The sequence below is a fragment of the Somniosus microcephalus genome, chromosome 2, assembly GCF_052327205.1.
Source record: "Somniosus microcephalus isolate GS21.2 chromosome 2, FLI_Smic_1.0, whole genome shotgun sequence".
NCBI classification, from domain to species: domain Eukaryota; kingdom Metazoa; phylum Chordata; class Chondrichthyes; order Squaliformes; family Somniosidae; genus Somniosus; species Somniosus microcephalus.
The window spans coordinates 40,315,394-40,334,762 of NC_140988.1; the positions used below are offsets into that span (position 1 = coordinate 40,315,394).

The window sequence follows — 19,369 nt, forward strand, 5'->3', positions numbered from 1 at the left end:
ACATTCTATTAACTTTTTCAAATATGACTTGCCTTTAACATATCTGTACCGACTGTCCTTGATTATTAGCCGTGCATTTCTAAACACTTACTAATCTTGAATTATGAACCTGTACTAATTGGCATGACTGTAATGCCAGTAATTACTGGATTGAGTTGCTGCCCTTCCGTGTCCACTAAACTATCCACAGTATCTAAGGTACAGTATGTTCACTTGGATACAAGAATGTCAAACTCCATTGTTGTGTGTGTCCATGAAGGGTTTTATCCTATTTTGCACCAGCAAGTGCAAAAGCTTTTTATTATTTTTGTCTGTAGTGTAAGATGTTTTGGACTTTTTTTTGGATACTTTCACTTTACAGTCTAAATCTGTTCACTGATTGGCTGAAGCTGACAAGGAGCAGTCAGTCTGATTTCAAAAACTGTATCAGGACACCCCTCGGTTCCACTACATCCCTAGAGAGAAGCATACTGTTACCATGACATTTTCATCCCATGCTGTTTAGGCTGGGAGTTAAGACCCTATCGAAGTTGTGTTCAGTGGGATGTTGGCAGTTCCCTGCTCCCACCTCTAGTTGTGACGTGCAAGCTGTTTGTGTCACTTGTGCCCTTTTTTTAATCCATCCAGGCTTTTTGTGCTGGCTTTTTTAATTTGGTGAGTTAGTCTGTTGATCATTTGCTAGACAGTCATAACCTTGAATGTGTTGCTTGTCTGATGCTGCCAGGACCAGAACTTGTTCTTGGGTGGCCATGCTGTTTGCATGCATTGAAAACAACTGGAAATGGATATATGAGGTATGTTGATGCAGTGAATTGCCTTGAATATATTTTGAAATCCTATTCTAGATTCTGTTGTCAGTATAGCTGTGCCCATCTCAATTTTGGCATCGGTAACTCCAAGGCTGGGTGTAGAGTAAAGCTGTCTCTATTCTGCCCCAACCCCCCAGAGTACCAGTATGGTATATTGCCTCCACTTTTCATGCCAGCCATCCTCTGGACCTGCCAAATGAATGCCAGTATGGACAGTGTGACGCTGTGCATCCACACCAACTAGGAAGTTCCACCAGTTGGCAGAGGACATTTTCATCCCATGCTGTTTAGGCTGGGAGTTAATACCATATTTCAATAACCTTTTCAAACCTAGATGTGGGGGCTCAGTCGATAAGTTTGCATGTATTGTGAATGACTTGGTACCACAACAGGATGGTCTTAGGCTTAATCCCGGTAGGAAAAATAGTTCCTAAATGAGGACTGATTCTCAGCATTGTTCAGTTTTCTTTTCTCTCTCTCTTCCCGGTACCCTGGGTGAGGTTGACCAACTGCAGAAACCAAGAACTGAATGGAGGACTCTTCCTGCTCTGTGATGCAGTACTGTACTATGTGGTACATTTGGCAAATGAGCCATTGGGGAGGTCTAACACTGTTACTCTCTTCTGTGGTGCCCATAAGTACAGATTAAAGATGGCTGGCAGTGAGATTCAAGGCAATCATTGACCCTGTGGTGTGGTGCCCTAAACAATGAGAAGCATAATGTAAAGCTATTTCTTTATATATGAGATCCTATTTAAATTACTTTTTCCCGAGGGTCAATGGCTGTATTACAGGCAGCAGGAAATGCCGGAGGAGCTGCAACAGAGCAGCAGTTAGGTCTTTGCTGATTTCAGCAACACCATGGATGCTACAATTGGCCTTGGTACCCATGGGCAAGGGAGAGGGGAAATCGGCCAGTTATCCCCCTCTTGACTGGTATCCAGTGCAAGTGATGTTGGGCGAAGATACCATCTGGCTTGCCTGTGATGCCCCAATAGCCGCCGGACTTTTTTTTATTTGTTCATGGCATGAGGGCATCGCTGGCAAGGCCAGCATTTATTGCCCATCCCTAATTGACCTTGAGAAGGTGGTGGCGAGTCGCCTTGAACCGCTGCAGTCCGTGTGGTGAAGGTACTCCCACAGTGCTGTTAGGGAGGGAGTTCCAGGATTTTGACCCAGCAACGATGAAGGATCGGTGATATACTTCTAAGTCAGGATGGTGTCACTTGGAGGTGGTGGTGTTCCCATGTGCCTGCTGCCCTTGTCCTTCTAGGTGGTAAAGGTCGCGGGTTTGGGAGGTGCTGCCGAAGAAGCCTTGGTGAGTTGCTGCAGTGCATCTTGTAGATGGTACACACTGCAGCCACGGTACGCTGGTGGTGGATGGGATGCCAATCAAGTGGGCTGCTTTGTCCTGGATGGTGTCGAGCTTTTTGAGTGATGTTGGAGCTGCACTCATCCAGGCAAGTGGAGAGTATTCCATCACACTCCTTACTTGTGCCTTGTAGATGGTGGAAAGGCTTTGGGGAGTCAGGAGATGAGACACTCGCCGCAGAATACCTAGCCTCTGACCTGCTCTTGTTGCCACAGTATTTATGTGGCTGGTCCAGTTAAGTTTCTAGTCACTGGTGACACCCCCCCAGGATATTGATGGTGGGGGATTCGGCGATGGTAATGCCATGGGGCGGTGGTTAGATGCACACTTGTTGGAGATGGTCATTGCCTGGCACTTGTGTGGTGCGAATGTTACTTGCCACTCATCAGCCCAAGCCTGAATGTCACCCAGGTCTTGCTGCCTGCGGGCATAGACTGCTTCTTTATCTGAGGAGTTTCGAATGGCACTGAACATTAAGAATGGCTACTTGGGTGTGGTGAGTTGCCAGCATCTGTAGGATAACCCAACATATGATAGCGCCTTCAAAAGAGTAGAGAAAACTGATACTGGACTGGGAAAATGTGGTCTGCTGGTCTCTGGAAATTGTGCCAAAACTCTACTATAAATTGTTAAATTTGTACCATATTTTTATTTTCAGTGAATTGTATTCCACATTACATACCACTTACCAAAAATTGGGCATTTTAGATTAATTTTGTACCTTTTCTTCCCCACCCCCTCCCCTTAGTGTGTTCCATGGGAACCAGTACCAGCAGGTTGTACAGCGCTCTGGCTCCAACTATAACCGATAATGGTATACCACAGCCACAGGAGTATGCCGTAGAGACTGACTTGGAACCAGTTGATCCAACAGACCCCAATGATCTCCTCAAAGAATGTCAGAAGGTCCTTGAAAACCGTCCGCCCAGACTCCAGCGGGATTTTCTGTATCTAAGGAAAAATAATCTTGCCGGTGACTGTCGTCCAATCAAGGTCTTGCAGTGGAACATACTAGCACAAGGTCTGTCCTTTTGGTGTTTATACCACTTGCACTAGTGGTGAATTTAAATGGTAACTATATGGTGATGTTTAATATGAGAATAATACTGTTAAATTATAACTCTTCTCTCCTTGTTGGGGTACTGTTCCATAGGCAGTGCCAACCCTCCAGCCCCTTGCTCAAATGGTTAATGTTCAAGCCCACGCAACGTTAGAAAGCTATTTGACAACAGTGGGGGTTACAGCTGCATCTGACTCTGTTCTTGCCTGACATCCACGTGGATTTTCCAGCAGGGGGCACTGTATGGTGATCAACCTAGTTGATTTTATTCTATATTTAATTTTCTTTCCTCAACCCAGGGATGCTGAGGTGAATAGTAACATCCTAACTCTGCCCAGCTATCTCAGCATGGACCAGAAATCCAGCTAAAATCATTCTCTCTCCTCTCCTCCTTTCCCTCCAACCGAAAGATAGTTCTCTAAGTACCGCTCGTCCTCTGATAGCGTGCCCAATGGGCCATTCTTCATGCCCGAGCCTAGAAAGTGGGCATCGCCAGGCTATTTGAGTATGAAGGCATCACTGCTGAGCCTGAACCTATATTTACAGTGATGTAATTACCTCCTTTTTCTTCCCCGCCTTTCCCAATTACTACCCCATGAATAGTCACATTGTGGGGTATTGCAGCATGCTCTCTCTCTTTTTGTGAACCATCAGCTGCTGTTGACAATGTGTTGGTTAACAATTTCTAACCTCTTTTACTGTGACTTGTACATATTTTTTATTAATGTTTTCAAACAAATTCTTAACCAGACCTTTTACAGCAAAATGTAGATCTTTTTTAGGTTGCTGCTATCCTTTGATGCCGGTTATGATTCACCAGGCCTGTGTAAAGGCTCTGTTACATTGTGCTAGTGGCAGCAGGAGCACAGCACTCCAGCCACCAGTTGCACCCAACAATATAAAGGAGGCAAGCTCCATGCCTCTGATTGCAACCTGTTCATATCTTATCCCAGAGCGCAAGAATGGCTGTTAGTGGGAAACATGCACCTCCTTGTTGCCCCTCCAGTGGACCCATCACCAGATGCCTGCTATTAAGTTTCAAAAAGAGAGCAGTGCTGTTGTAGATCTCTGCTTGACGCCCCAATATCAAAATGCTGTACAGTCCCATGGTATAATTTGTCCCATACACATAGATAATGGAGCCCGTAGATAAAACATGCACACCATCTTTGCCATCATGCGTAGAAGGTGCAATTCTTAAATGAGTGTGACCTTGTGCAGCTTTTCCACAGGTTTGTAGTTCAAATGCAGTTTTTTTTTTAAGCTTGAGTCATAACATTTAATAGGCTTTTCACTGTTCCAGTGGAATAACCTGGACTACTGACAGGATCAACACCCTGCTTTGAATATGCCCTACACACACTAGTAAAGAATGCATGAAAGGATTTAGTTCACTAGAAGACTTGGTGCTTGAGCCAGAACATGGATAAAGTGCCCCTTTGGTTAAACAAACACACTTTTTTTCTGAAACATAGTACCAGTCAATTGAGATATCGTCCCTTTCACTGTGGCCCTGATACTTTGAGGGTAGAACTTTGAGGCAGTAAAGGGACATGTGTGTATTTTACAACATCCGAGCTGTGCTTTGTCCTTAATGTAAATTGTATGTGCATAATATTTTCAATCTTCTCTGTTCTTCCTGCACTATCCCTGGAGTTCATAAAATGCGATTTGATTTTTACATTTCAACTCTTCTTTCTAATTTTGATGCAGCTCTTGGAGAATGGAAGGACAATTTTATCAAGTGTCCAAGGGAAGCTTTAAACTGGTCAGAGCGTAAATACCTTATCCTGGAGGAGATTCTGACCTACCGCCCAGATATCTTGTGTCTGCAAGAAGTGGACCATTACTTTGACACCTTCCAGCCCATTCTCAGTGGGTTAGGCTATCATTCAACCTTCTTTCCTAAACCATCGTCTCCTTGCTTGGATGTAGAACCTAACAATGGGCCAGATGGATGTGCTTTGTTTTTTCTACAGGAGAGATTTGAATTGATCGACAGTGTCACAATTAGACTAGTAGCCAGGATGTTGCAGACCAATCAAGTGGCTATTGTCCAAACCCTCCGGTGCATTGAAACCGGCAGGGTGTTTTGTGTTGCTGTAACACACCTGAAGGCCTGCAGTGGCTGGGAGCGGTTCCGTTCATCACAAGGCTGCGATCTGCTTCAGAATCTAGAAAGCATCACTGATGGGGCTGGTATTCCCCTTATTGTGTGTGGAGACTTTAACGCTGAGCCCACTGAAGATGTTTACAAACAGTTTACTAAGTCCAGTCTAAATCTGAACAGCGCATACAAGCTACTGAGTGAGGATGGTCAATCAGAACCTCCCTTCACAACATGGAAAATACGACCCTCGGGAGAGAGCTGCCACACATTGGATTACATTTGGTATTCCCAGCATGCATTTAGTGTGAACAGATTACTCAATTTGCCCACAGAGGAACAGATTGGCCCTAATCGCTTGCCATCGTTCCACTACCCTTCAGATCATTTGTCACTTGTTTGTGAATTTAGCTTTCTAGATCAACTTGATGAATGTTGACACATTTCAATCTGTTATTGACAGTGATATTAAAGGTTAGTCAATACATTGATGAATCTCACCCCCACCCCACTCCACTCCTATTGAACCAGTGATGCCATCATATGAATATTTGAGACAGGTGTCCCCTCAGACCAGGATTGCTAATGAAAATGCTACACTGTGCTTGTCTCATGTGCAACAAGGTTTTTTTTGCCAGTAAAGATTTAAGTACAGTTTCTTCAAAACATTGCACACTTCTTAGGGGTTTGGTTAGTTTGTCTCAAATTATGGGTGTGATATAGTCACATCAATCCATAATGCTTAGTTTGGTTTGCATTTTAGTTCAGTAATGGCCAGTTTTATGTTCTGATATTACACACTAAGTTGTTATGGCTTAGCTGCATCTATTACCTCCCCCACACTGTGACTTACCGAAGGAGGAAGGATGACCTACTACCTTAACCATTCTCTAATTATTTGTTGGGCTGAGTGAATGCACAAATCTTCCCTGAACTACAAAAATTATCCAAGTATAAACTGATCAAAATTGTTAAACTACAGTTAATAGGATTGTTGCAAAGTACAATTTTGACCATTGATGTACTAACCATTGTGCAGTTCTCAAAAACAAACTTAACCAAATGTGCAATTGTCTTACTTTCAATGTTGTGCTCTTTAAGATGGTAGTACTAGGGAATGGAACCCTGTGCCCACTTATAGCACAGTCTGATAGAGTAAAGGCCTCTATTTTGCTCAGTGGCAGACGACTACCACCAACTGCACCACTGATTTTTTTTTTCCATTTCCCTGTGGTCTGGTTGCTGAAATAAGGACAGTTTTGTGCTGAGGTATTTTACATAGGATCCTTAGTTAGCAGCCAGGAGAGGAGACCTTTATCTTAGCAGGTTCCAGAGATGAAAGGCCACTGTCTAACTCTCTGCCCCACAATTCCCTGTTTTTAATCCTATGTTCTTACTAGTTTCCAGCATGTCTTTTTAAATGTTACAGTAATCCTGTTGTGGTAACCTTTTGAGGTACATTGTTGAAATGCTGTTAATAGGATTGTTAGTACAGTTTTGACCCTTAAGTACTAACCATTGTAACTTATGCAGTTTGTGTAACTTCTTTTAAAAAAAATTACTTTACCAAGTGTGTATTTATAGTATTCTTGATTAAAAACTTGGGCCCAAAATGTTACAAAAGCCTGAAGTTAGTAAATATTAGCAGAGGAACCGTTTATATGTGGCATCCCTTTGTCCTCTGTTTTAAAATGGTGGATGTGGGAATGTCATTCATCTGCTAGTATTGCTAACAGTAATATGTGGTGGCACTGCACTGGAAATACTTAACATCTGAACTGAATATTGGGAATAACTTTTTCCAGATTTTAATAGTCCTACCTTTTGAAAGCCAGTATTATGAAATGACCACTATTCTAGTTTGAAAGGCTGAAGTTTTTCCAGGTATATTTTTCACGTATGTTCTAGGTGCAATAGAAGATAAAAGCTAGTGTCTTAAGCACAAAGAAAACTTCAGTCCTAAAATTCACACTTTAAAAAAAAAATTCTCACGGGCCCTGAATTGGTCCCAAACAATTTTTAATCAACTAACCAGAACTTTACAAAAATATGTTGTGAAAGAAAGATGTATATAATCATTAGCTGCATCATCCAGCCTAGTATTTAGTTCTGTGTCTTTCCCATGGTAAGCTCCACCCATCTGTCTGAATGGAATGCATAAATACGGCACCATTTTGAATTGCAGTATCCTGGATATTAAATGAGCTAATCAAAAGTCGTAGCTAACTTACAGCAATTACAAAAACAGCTATCCTAATTTATTTCTGCAACTTAAAATGCAGGTATTTATTTATTGACCTACAGTGTACCAAATATTTGTCTGCAGAGGAATGTGTATTAAGGATGGGCATTCAATTGAGTTTCAAAATACCAATTTTGGGCTTTTAATGCTTTAGTTTCCCAGTTATTTAATATACTGTACATTGAAACAAACTGCTTTATTATTTCTATATTGTGGTATTGACCCATGTTCATTCAATAATGGGAACTGTACCTGCCTAGCTTACTGAGCTGGTAACTTTGATCAAATGCTTGTAATTACAAATAAATCAGAACTGCACTATTAATCTCAATTCATTGTTTGTTCTTGACAATCTTGTGCTTTTAGAAAACTATAAAGTCATTTTAATACTGCATCTTGTTAGTGGAACATTACCAATGGTACTTTCTGTTGCATTAAGTATATACAAGGAAAGTCAGGCAAACAAAATCTCATGTTACGGATTAAATGCTGCTGCAGGAGTATTTAGAAAAAAGGTAATTAAAAAATTCACGGTTACCCCAATCTCTGACTGTACCTTCAGCAGGGCTCCCACGTAATTGTATAAACAGCTATTAACACCTGGAGAAACATTGCATGTGGATTGGGAGAACCTTGGCAGAAATTCAGGGCCACTATCCTTTCCTCATCACCAACATGGGATGCAAAAGGATCTAGCCAGGGTAAAATGGAACCAAAGACTGACAGAACAATGGGTGATCTTTAAGGAGATGTTCCAAGTACATTCCAACAAGAGGGTAAGGGAACCAAGGGCTCCATGGATGACGAGAGAGATAAAGATAATGAAACAAAAAAAGGTGTATGCTGCATGTCAGGCGAGTTCTTCAAGGGAGAACCAGACCAAATACAATAATTTGACACGCTGCAAAGATGAAAAAAAATTGGCAAAGAGAGAGAATATGAGTAGAATAGCGGTTAACATAAAAAGGAACCCAAAAATATTCTACCAGCATGTAAACAGTAAGCGGGTAGTAAGAGACGGGGTGGGGCCGATTGGAGACAAAGGTTGATAGAGGTACACGGCAAGGCTAGAATACTCTACTTTGTATCGGTGTTTACGAAGGAGGTGGATGCTGACAAAATAAATTGGTAGAAGTAGAAAAGGTAGAAGCAATGGAAGGAGTGATAATTGATAGGATGTACTAAAGGCTGGGTATGTTTAGCGGACAAGTTGCCTGGTCCAGATGACTTGCATTCCAGGTTGCTAAGGGAATTGGGTGAGGAGATAGCAGAAGGGCTTGCAATAATTTTCCAATCTTCCCTAGATGCGGGGGAGGTGCCTAAGGATTGGAAAGTGGCAAATGTGACACCATTGTTCAAAGGGTGTAAGGACAAACCTAGTAACTACAGGCCGGTCAGTTGTGGGTAAAGTTTTAGAAACAATAATCAAGGAAAAAATTAACGGGCACTGAGGTTGAAGAAGCTAATTAAGGAGAGCCAACACTGATTTGTAAAAGGCAGATCATGTTTGACTAATTGAATTTTTTGATGAAGTAAGGATTTACATGGATTTTAGGAAGGTGTTTGTCAAAGTACCACAAAAGGGTCAGTGGCAGCTTGGATAAGGAATTTGCTTAAGGACAGAAAACTGAGTTGTGGTAAATGGCTGTTTTTCAGACTGGAGGATGGTTGACAGTGGTGTTCCCCAAGGGTCAGTGCTGGAGCCACTTTTTTTTTTGATATATGTAAATGACCTGGATATTGGAATACAGTAGAATTTCTAAATTTGCCAATGACACCAAACTTGGGGGTGTGGCAAACAGTGAGGATGATGCCAATCAACTGCAACAGGACGCAGAATGAGTAGACACGTGGCAGATGGAATGTAAGAGAAATGTGAGGTGATGCATTTTGGCAGAAGGAACAGGGAGAGGCAATATACACTTTAAAACTGTGCCATTAAGAGTGTGCAGGGACAGAAGGAACTGGGAGTTAATGTGCATCGATCGGTCCCTGCAGGTGGTAGGACATATAGAGAGTGGTTAGCAAAGCATGGGATCTTGGGCCTCACAAATAGAGGTATCGAGTACAAAAGTAGAGAAGTTATACTGAACCTTTATAAAGCACTGGTTAGGCCACAACTGGAATATTGCGTCCAGTCTGGTCACACTTTAGGAAGGATGTGAAGGCCCTTGAGCGGGTGCAGAGATTTACCAGAATGGTTCTGGGGATCTTAGCTACAAGGACAGGTTGGAGAAGCTGGATTTGTTTTCATTAGAGCAAAGGAGGTTGAGGGGTGATTTGAATAGAGGTGTACAAGATTATGACAGGTTTGGATAAGCTAGACAGGGAAAGGCTGTTCCCACTAGTTGATGGTACAAGGACTAAGGGATACAGATTTAAAGTTTTGAGCAAGAGATACAGGGGGATGCGAGAACTTTTTTACACAGGAAGTGGTGATGACCTGGAATTCGTTGCCAATGGAAGTGGAGACAATGTTTTCAAGGAGACTGGATGGAAATAAGCTTGCAGGACTACAGGGAGAGAGCAGGGGAATGGGAGACAGCTGACACGGACCCAAATGGCCTCCATCTGTGCTGTTATGACTCTATATTCTACTTAACAGTATGGGAGATGGTATCTAATAAGGTCTTGTTAAATTTTGAAGCCTGCTTAAGATCTCTTCCCTCGCCTTCGGTCTGGAACATCCTCCATTCTTTTACTACCCTGGGCTCTGATCAGCTTATATTAAAGTCAATTGTTCCATCCAAAGTATTTTTAAGTTAATTTTTAAAAAGATTAAGAAATGTTTGTTTCTATCTCTCCCTATATCTTTGTGAAGCAAATTTGCTTAGCTACTTTATAATGATTATAAGTAGTTATTTATGTTTTGGCATCTGGTCCATGCAAAGGTCAAGATGTGCATTTGTCTTTTCTGTAACATACTCGCAGTACAAGCTTCAAGCTTCTGGTAGTCACAGTACATGTCGTAAGCAGATACTAAGTTGTATAAAAAAAATTCAACATGGAAAGCTATGCCGCCAATAAATTGTCCCAACTCTATCCTCTTCAAGGTTGGTGCCTTTAAGCATTTTTCAAACTCGAGTAGAGAATCAGTGGAGGAGGGTTGCCGCTGGGAGCAAACCCTGCCTGCAAACTGCTCCGGAGGCTGTGCAATACTGTCATTTGCATAGCCAGGAAAAATATGACCTGGTCTCCATGCATGTTACAATGTTGGCACAATTAAAGATTCATCAACAGAAAGCAAAAACTACAACAGAAAGCAAAAACTACAACAAAGAAAATGCTGGACGCCCACAACAGGTCAGGCAGCATCTATAGAAGAAATGGATCAGTTAATGTTTCAGGTGCAGACCCTTCAATCAACAGTTCCTCCACTATCCTGACTAATCAGTTTGGGCAGCAGTGGAAAAGGGAACAAAATTAGGGTACAGGAACTACTACCACATTGCTGCCTAGACATTAATTTCCCTCCCCACAGCCACGCCTTCAATCCATTTTGCTCCCCAGCACTTACCTGTTGAAGGCCTCTATCTTCAGAGCTCTTCTTCTGTGTCTTATGCTACTGCAGCCCCATTGAAGCATCACTGACATTTCCTTCAGGGCTCCCATCATGAATGCTTACTCCCCCACCAATCCCCAGAAACTCAGCTGGGGTCAGGGTGGTGGGCACAAGTCCCACCCCAACACTAGTGGCGGGAAGAAGGAATTTCAGCCCATCAACCTCCAACAAACAGCAGCATAGGTTGCCTTCGGAGGACCTGCTGAAATATCCCTTAAGCTTATGGTAATGCCCATCTGAAGTGGGGAACAAAATGGCTGCAAAAGCATTAAGGGGATGTATCAAAGATGGGTAAACAGCCTATTTGTTCAAATTCAGTGCATTCTTTATAATGAAAATATGTACAGCGAGGGAAGAGAAAGTTCTAGAGCGCTGCATAGGTGGGCTGCTGTTTGGAATCCCACACTGACTTGTGATGAGAAAGAAAAGATTTGAATCTAGTATGGTCATGTCATGCCTTTTTTTTTAAATATTAAAGTGAATATTTTCCAGACATGGTCTTTGCATTCCCTGAAAAATTCTACCCTTTGCTCTAATTTAGAAATAAATAAATAGCCCTCAAATTCTCCCACCATAACTTCAGTAGAACCTCCAGAGAAACAGCCATTTTAAGCTGTTTCTACAATGGTTCCAGCAGGACAACCTCTGCAGACTTTCAGTACCATGTGTATTTACAACTTTCGTGGTGAAGTGTAGTCTAACTATTACTGTCCAGCACACCTGCTGAGTTTATTGCAGTACAACACTCTATGGTTAAACCACTATTGAACCATGCAACAGTTTTAAAACAGCTTTAAAAAAAGTTGATTTTTTTATAAATCAAACTCCTCCCAGTTAATTCCTATGGCAAACTCCTGAGAAAACAGCTTAAATCAAAGTTTATTTAAGTTTTCCATTTCTAAAGAGTGGGTGGGGTGCATTGGTGCTTTGCTGATTTAGGGATATTTAAGTTACAACACATTTTTGTTCATCTTTTAAAAATCACCTTTAAAGAAGATACGTAGACACTAGATATACTTTGTATTTCTTTACCAAAACACAATCAAAACAGGATTCACTGTTATATTTTGGTAAAATCTACTTGAATACACTTTGAAACAAGAGTACAACAAAATAGAATATACTTCAAATGTTGAAACTGTACAAACATCTTCAGTCAGAACACTGGTAATCTCCCTAATCAATCATTAAGGAGGGAGTTTCAATACCAGAATCCAGTTTTAAAAAGCAGGTGGTTGTGAAGGGTTTAACATCTTTTTGTTTTGGTCCATTTGTTTCAGGTTTAAATACTTTTGAACAGTGAGTACTGATAAAAGCCAAAGGCAGTACCAGGGTGAAAGGGCGTTGCTTACTATGTCATAGCTGAATATTAACCCAACTATGCATGGTACCTCTATCTTCAGGGCCAGCCTCGGTAATGGTCCTAGCCAATACCATACCCTCGTTCCCCCCCCCCTCCCAAACACGATATAGTTCATCATCACTGCGTAAACTAAAATTGATAAAAATGGATGGAACGAAAAGGATGTTAATTATAATTTCTTGTAACAGTTTTCTTTTTAAAAAAGTTGGGTCCTGATGGCGAGACTTCCTCTTTAACCGAAGTCAGCAGGTTTAGAACTACCTGAAAAGGAACAGCTCATTGCACAAAGCTAGACTGAACATGACCTTGAAGTGGCAAAAAAAAAAGCAAAATGTTTATACATACACCAAGGCAAAGTGACACGGGCATTATAAAAAAAACAGGTTATAGCCAAAGGTCTGTCACTTAACTTGACCACAAACCATGTATCTGGCTGGCTCTAACTACCATAAAATAACATGTTACTCCATAACAATACTGTGCTTTATGTGTAAGATTAAAAAGAGCTTTAAACAAAAAGCTAGTTCTTACATAGCTTATCTTTTTTTTAAAAAAATGGAAAAACTCAAGCTGTCATTTAACATTGCTCACAAACTGTAATTATACAAATCCTGAAAATACACCTTCATACCCTCCTCTCCAAATAAAAGCAGTAACTTCTATTTCAACTTAATCCTTCACATTCCATAGTTTTTTTTTTCTTTAAAGAGAATTCACTTAGCACCAGTAGAAGAAAAAGTACTGTGTGCACACAGTGTTATTTAAACAAAGGTTGGTATGCATTTGAAATGCAATAGGCAGCATCCAGTTTTAAAGGCCCAGCATTACCAGCAACTTACTTGCAAGTAACCAATTCCTGAACAAACCTCATGACTGATGGGCTGTCAGCACTTCCAATTAGATCATGATTCTACAACAAATACATGAACCATTTTGCTAATAAAAATTTAACCTCAGCATTGTTTTAAAAAAAAGTATTTTTCTAATTCCAGGGGAGAGCTAGGAGGCTAATTCCTAAATTAAGAGCTGAGGAAAGGAAGGGGACTTGATGAGATGTGCATAGATATGAAAATTTGCATCCAGGAAAGGATTTGAGTGCTGCGGGGGCACTATTTAAATTTACGCAACTTTCTTTTAGTTTTAAGAGTGATAAAAATGGATGAATTCATGTTAGTAAACGAGATACAGGGTCATTGGTTCTATATTTACAATACAAAACCTGAACGGAGGTTTGGAAGGTTCAGCTAGAAGGACCAATTGTGAACAGTCGCATTAGTAATAATAGTAAAGACCAGGTGACATTTCAGCTCAACACCTCCACTACAATGAAGATGTCTGTTGGGAGCAGGTAGCAAATTCCTGATCGCACTGGTGCTTTAAAGCTTATGCAGTTTTCAGAGAAACATTCTATGCCAGTCATTGAAATATTAGTGTTTCCAGAAATTCTTAGTGTAGATTTAAAATGTAGTGAAACACGTGGTCCCTTTTTTGGATCAATATGCATTTAATTGCATATGAATTCATTGAAATCTCATTTGTTCCTATTCAGAGAGTTTCTTCGTCAGCATTTGATGATGTGGCTCAAATCCCACTGTGAAGCATGGGATGGGAAAAAAGTTCGATACCTGCTGGAAACATTCCTTTTTAAAAGTCTCATATGACAACCTTTTGTCTCAACAGCTGCGCTATTATTTTTCACCAGTCACCGTGGCTTCTGCCTCTGTTTTCACTGTCAAAGGAAGGGCAATGGCTGAGGGTGCACTGACAACCACCCAGCGAGTCACAGTCTTACTACCCTCCACTGAACGCTCTTCCTTAATCACGGGCAGATTGTGGAGATCTGCTCCCACCTTTGTAGCCATTCCTTCCTGCTTGACCTCTGCCCCCTTGATGATGGCAGTAATAACTCGAGCAGGACTCTGACCTGTAGCCTGCTGGGCAGGCATAGCTAGTCTCATTACAGGCGTCCCTCCTGCTATTGACATGGGAGAAAGAGCTCGAATTGCTGCCTGTGCTCCAACGATGTTAATGCTGCCAGTTGTAGCCAAGCCTGCCTTTGTCTGTAAGTGACACTGGGTGATCTGTGTTGCGGGGATGGTGATGATTTTTGTCGGCTGCATAGTGATTTTGTCTCCATTCTCTACTGTAGTAGCAGGCACCATTGTAGGGATAGTTTGGATGAGAACCTTTGGAGTGGAGACGGTCGTGTTTGTGCTGGTTATTACTGTAGAAACCGGGTTCATTGACTGAACAGCTACCGTCGAAAACTTCTGGCCTGAAGAAGTCATTACAACAGGCACCTGCATTGCAACACGAACAGTTCTGCTGTTGGCAAAGAAGTGGAAGGAACAAGTTAGCAACACTGAGCTATTTTTAGGCTTCTTTAATACCTCGTACTGTGCTTCCGACTGCGCCTGATTGTTTTGGACAGCACTGCTAATTATATGCAATGGTTAAAGTTTCCTCGACCATCAATGTCAGTTGTGGGATACAAATGACCGTCTTCCTTTTTCTGGGTTACAAAAAATATCAATTGTGTCTTGAAGCCATCCATCTTACATAATCTCATTACAGCATTCTCAAACATTTTCAGGCCCAAAACTACAATACAAGAAACTCTTTTTTTTATCCGGCACCGACGGGACCGGCGTGGTGCCGGTTTATCAAAAAGTCCGGATTACAGAGAGGTACGAGAGCCCCATACACGGCCACAGATCCAGGCGTCCCTGTTGCATAGCAACAGGTGCAGGAACCCCGGCCACCAATCCAGGCGTCCCTGTTGCATAGCAACAGGTGCAGGAACCCCGGTTACACGGCCACAGATCCAGGAACGGCCACTAATATGAAGTAAAACTTACCGGAACCTACTCCTGAATTTTGCCGGTTAACAGAGATTTCCAGTTATTTAGGTGCCAGTAAATCGAGAGTTTCCTGTACATTTATCTGTACTTTCTGTAACACCAGTTCAAAATTAGTAGATGGCAATGGGATAACTGGGAGCAGGGCAAAAGCGATCCCAATGTTACAACTTCCTGCAGTAACTGATAAAGGGGGGGGTGGGGGTGATATAAAAGTCCAAGCTTGGCACAAACTTAAGATAAAGTCAGAAGTCCAAAACTGAGTGAAATCAGCTGCATGTTTACACAGAGTCAAAATATAAACAATATGTTTAATTAGAAAACAGTTTAATCTGCAAAACAACTTTGGATGTAACAAATATGTTTTTACTTTAGTGAATAATACAACCATCCACATGGAGTTTAACCCTAAGAGTTGATGCTGATAATTAACTGTGTCCTCAGCTCCTCCGCCATGGGTCTTCAATCAGCTGGCAGTAACTCTGCTCCGTGTGGGTACCGTTGTCAAGAGAGAGAAAACATGGTGTTCTCCCTGTGACGACGTGTATCAAACCAGAACTGGAGCATGCCAACATTAACCGTTTTCCAGGTTTTATTGACTTGTACCCTAATTTTCAAATTCATCTTCAGGGAGGAGTAAATGGCAGGTTTAATGGAGTTTACATAGTTTTTCCTTTCTGCACCCGTTTCCTTCCAGGTTTTTATTCACCGTGATTTTCTAGAACTATTCCCAGGCATCGTCAGAACAACTTATCCAACACAGAGCCGGCAAATCTAGCTAGCTTGCTTCTCTGCACAGAGCTATGTGCATAATCCTCACTGCAGACCCCCATTAAAAGCATGTCCACCGTGCCACAAAGCAGTAAGCCATGGTGATGACATGCAAGGACACCACCTTTTAACATTCACACTTCCCAATCACCAGGCTACTCCTCTACCCCCCTAACTCAAAACAGCCACGACAAAAAAAGGACACCGAGTAATGACACAGAAAAGGCCATCATAGACCTGAAGGTGACTTCAAAATGATAGCTACGTAGCTTGATAATCACATCAGCACCAATGAGCTTTAAAATCTGACCTGCCCTATCCTGAGACACTCGAGCATTGTCATGAAAAATGACGCGGTAGAATGCACCCTAACCAGAAAGCTCAATCATTTAAAAACCACAGAAATATTTCCCACACTGGTTACTAAATTCTTTGTTCTAAACTTACTTTTCATACTTTGGTCCACCAAGTTATTGAAACTACATTTTATAATGGGACATTTACAAACACAACATGCCATTTGGCACATTTGTAATGCGTGGCCTATGTACTCAACAAAACTACTGCAAAGACCAATAAACCCTTGAAAATGACCTTGATTTAAACCAAATGACACTGCCATTTCCGAACACTAGCTGTTGAGCATCTGCGTATGCAAAATAAGCAGTTGCAAGTGTCAAAATCAGATCTATAAAGTATATTACAAGTCTTGTGCGCACTTCCTGTTGTGTAACACTTCTTGCAACTGTTATATGTGACCCATCACAATCACACTGGTGTCATTCTATTTCCATCATATATTTATGCTATGTTTTAGTTTGGCTCAATGGTAGCACTCCCGCCTCTGGATCCCTTTTCCTTCCCCCCCAACTCCTGAACACCAGCCTGTGGCCCAGGCCAGATCCCACCCCTGAATGGTGCCCCATTTTCAACATCTGAAAATGTGGCCTGCGATCATATTCAGCTTCATTTGGGCCAGGGAATCGCATTCAATCGCAGGCCATATGTCGATCATATGCTGTTTCGCATGAGCAACACCACACAGGAGGTTAACTGGTCATTTCCATCAGAATAAATTCAGAATTTTTTTTTTGTTCTCTTCTGTAAATCACTAATTCTCGCATTTCAGTTTTTCTCAGTCTATTGATGTCCGTGCCTGATTATTTTTTTTAAGCTATATATTCCACTTTTCCCACTCACCATTTTACTTGCAACTTTGGACATATGACAAGATAGTAACACTAGGTGGCAGTATCAGAGATAACTTTGATGTGGCCACATTTCTACTGCAAAGCACATTTTATTTTATATTTTAATAAAGGAACAGAATTTGTCTGAAAGTAAAGCATTAGCGGGGAACAGGGGATGGCTATGCTGCTTTACTTTCCTCTCTGAAATGAAAGGAATATGAGCGCATTTGTGCGGTTTCCTTACATTCTTGCAGTTTAACAGTAGTTGGAGCAGAACTGTGTAATGGCTACATCGACTATATAATGCCAGACCTCAGAAAATCTGTCATTACTTGAACAAGATGGCAGGATTTAGAGGAACCTTAATCTGCAATGATGTCATTTACTCATAATGGGGCAAGAAAATAATGCAATGCAGGTAGTTTAAATCGGCAAGCACCAACTGTTCTGACCTGTGGATTAAGCATAGTTGAGAAATGTTCCAGTAAACTGATCAGGTCAACAATAGCAGAAGTTATTATATAATCATCTACAACCACTGAATAAAGTAGCTGCCCTAACAGCAGTTTCTATATCAGCCACCCCTACTGGTCTCAATGAGTGAGACTGCTCATTCAGGAACAGCTACGTGTGTCAGCTGCTGTAATTTATACCTGGCCTACAATGGCGATCAAGAGCTGAATCCGAAACAAAAAACATTGTTTTCGGCAGCTCTCCTTTACTCTGATGTTTCTAAATAGAGTTCCTACCAGTATAGATATTTGCATGTACAGGAAACTTTTGATTTACCGGCACCTAAATAACCGGAAATCTCGGTTAACCGGCAAAATTCAGGAGTAGGTTCAGGTAACTTTTATTATTTGCCTTCCTCCATTTGTTGCTGTGCAAGGGTGTGGCTGCAACTGTTGCTAAGCTACAGAGACGCTTGCAACTTGTGGCCATTGTTCTGAAGTAAGCAACAGGGTTTGTTGCTTTATACGGAGCTCTCAGCTCCGTATCTTTTACTATAGCTTTCGGTTATCCGGAATTTTTGATGAACCGGCACCACGTCGGTCCCGTCCATGCCAGATAAAAAAAAGTTTCCTGTATATAGTACCTTATCATACCTTTCAGGAATGATGTACATACAATTCATTACTTTTAAGGTGCGGTCACTGATACTACTGTAGGCAAAGAGGGCGACCATTCTTCACACGATCCCAAAACAGCAACTTGCATTTATATACCCCTTTAACATGGAAAAGTGTCCCACAGCACTTTACAGATGCATAATCAGAAATAAACAGATGCCAAGCCAAAGAAGAAAATATTAGGAGGCATGACCATAAAGCTTGATCAAAGAGGTGGGTTTTAAAGAGAGGAGAGGGAGATGGAGGGGCTGAAGGAGGACATTCCAGAGTGAGGCCTAGGCAGCTGAAGGTACTACCACTAAAGAGGGGGCAGAAGGAAGGGGTAGAACAAGAGGCCAGAAATCAGAGGAAGAGAGAATTTGGAGAGGGATTTTGTAGGTCTGGCAGAGGTTACAGAGAAAGGGGTGGGCAAGGCATGAAGGAATTTAAGCCCAAAAGGTGAACATTTTCAATCTGAGGCACTGGGCGGACCGTGAGCCAATGCAGGTCAGCGAGAACGAGGATGATGGGAGCAGGATACGGACTGCAGGGGTGGGAAAAGAAGCCATTGCTGAAAATGCTCTGGCTACGATCGGATAGGCTAGAGTGAAGCCCAAGTGTGGACAGTCCCACTGAGCTGGACAGCAGAGACGTCGGAGGAGGATGGCGTGGTTGACCATGTCAACGGCTGCCGAAGGTCAAGGAGGGATGATGCACCAGTCACAGATGATGTTATTTGTGACTTTGGTTAGGACCGTTTCGGTGCTGTGGCAGGGCCAGAAACCTGTTTGGAAAGATTCAGAGAGTTGCAGGCAACATTCCCTTTAAGCTGCGCAGCGCTCTGCAGGTCCCGGTGCAAAACAGCATGTGCACAGAATTTTAATGGCCCACACAGCCCATTAAAGGGAAAAGTGCGGACCAAAAAA

At 41.9% G+C, this 19,369-nt stretch overlaps 2 protein-coding genes across 18 annotated transcripts in view; one reads left to right on the top strand and one right to left on the bottom strand.

Annotated features, from left to right (window-relative positions):
* Positions 1-7,921, top strand: part of nocta (nocturnin a) — a 30,737-nt gene extending 22,816 nt beyond the window's left edge. For all 3 annotated transcript variants that reach the window (XM_086008536.1, XM_086008535.1, XM_086008537.1), the window contains exons 2-3: positions 2,930-3,202; positions 4,955-7,921. In XM_086008536.1, the coding sequence (XP_085864662.1) occupies positions 2,930-3,202; positions 4,955-5,787 (1,106 nt within the window). In that variant the 3' untranslated portion in view covers positions 5,788-7,921. The remainder of the gene's footprint in view (positions 1-2,929; positions 3,203-4,954) is intronic.
* Positions 7,922-12,164: 4,243 nt separating this feature from the next.
* Positions 12,165-19,369, bottom strand: part of elf2a (E74-like factor 2a (ets domain transcription factor)) — a 179,674-nt gene continuing 172,469 nt past the window's right edge. For 13 of the 15 annotated variants that reach the window (XM_086008521.1, XM_086008519.1, XM_086008520.1 and 10 more), the window contains one exon: positions 12,165-14,840. In XM_086008521.1, coding sequence (XP_085864647.1) covers positions 14,204-14,840 — 637 coding nt within the window. In that variant the 3' untranslated portion in view covers positions 12,165-14,203. The remainder of the gene's footprint in view (positions 14,841-19,369) is intronic. The other 2 variants (XM_086008522.1, XM_086008525.1) reach the window with 1 other exon arrangement.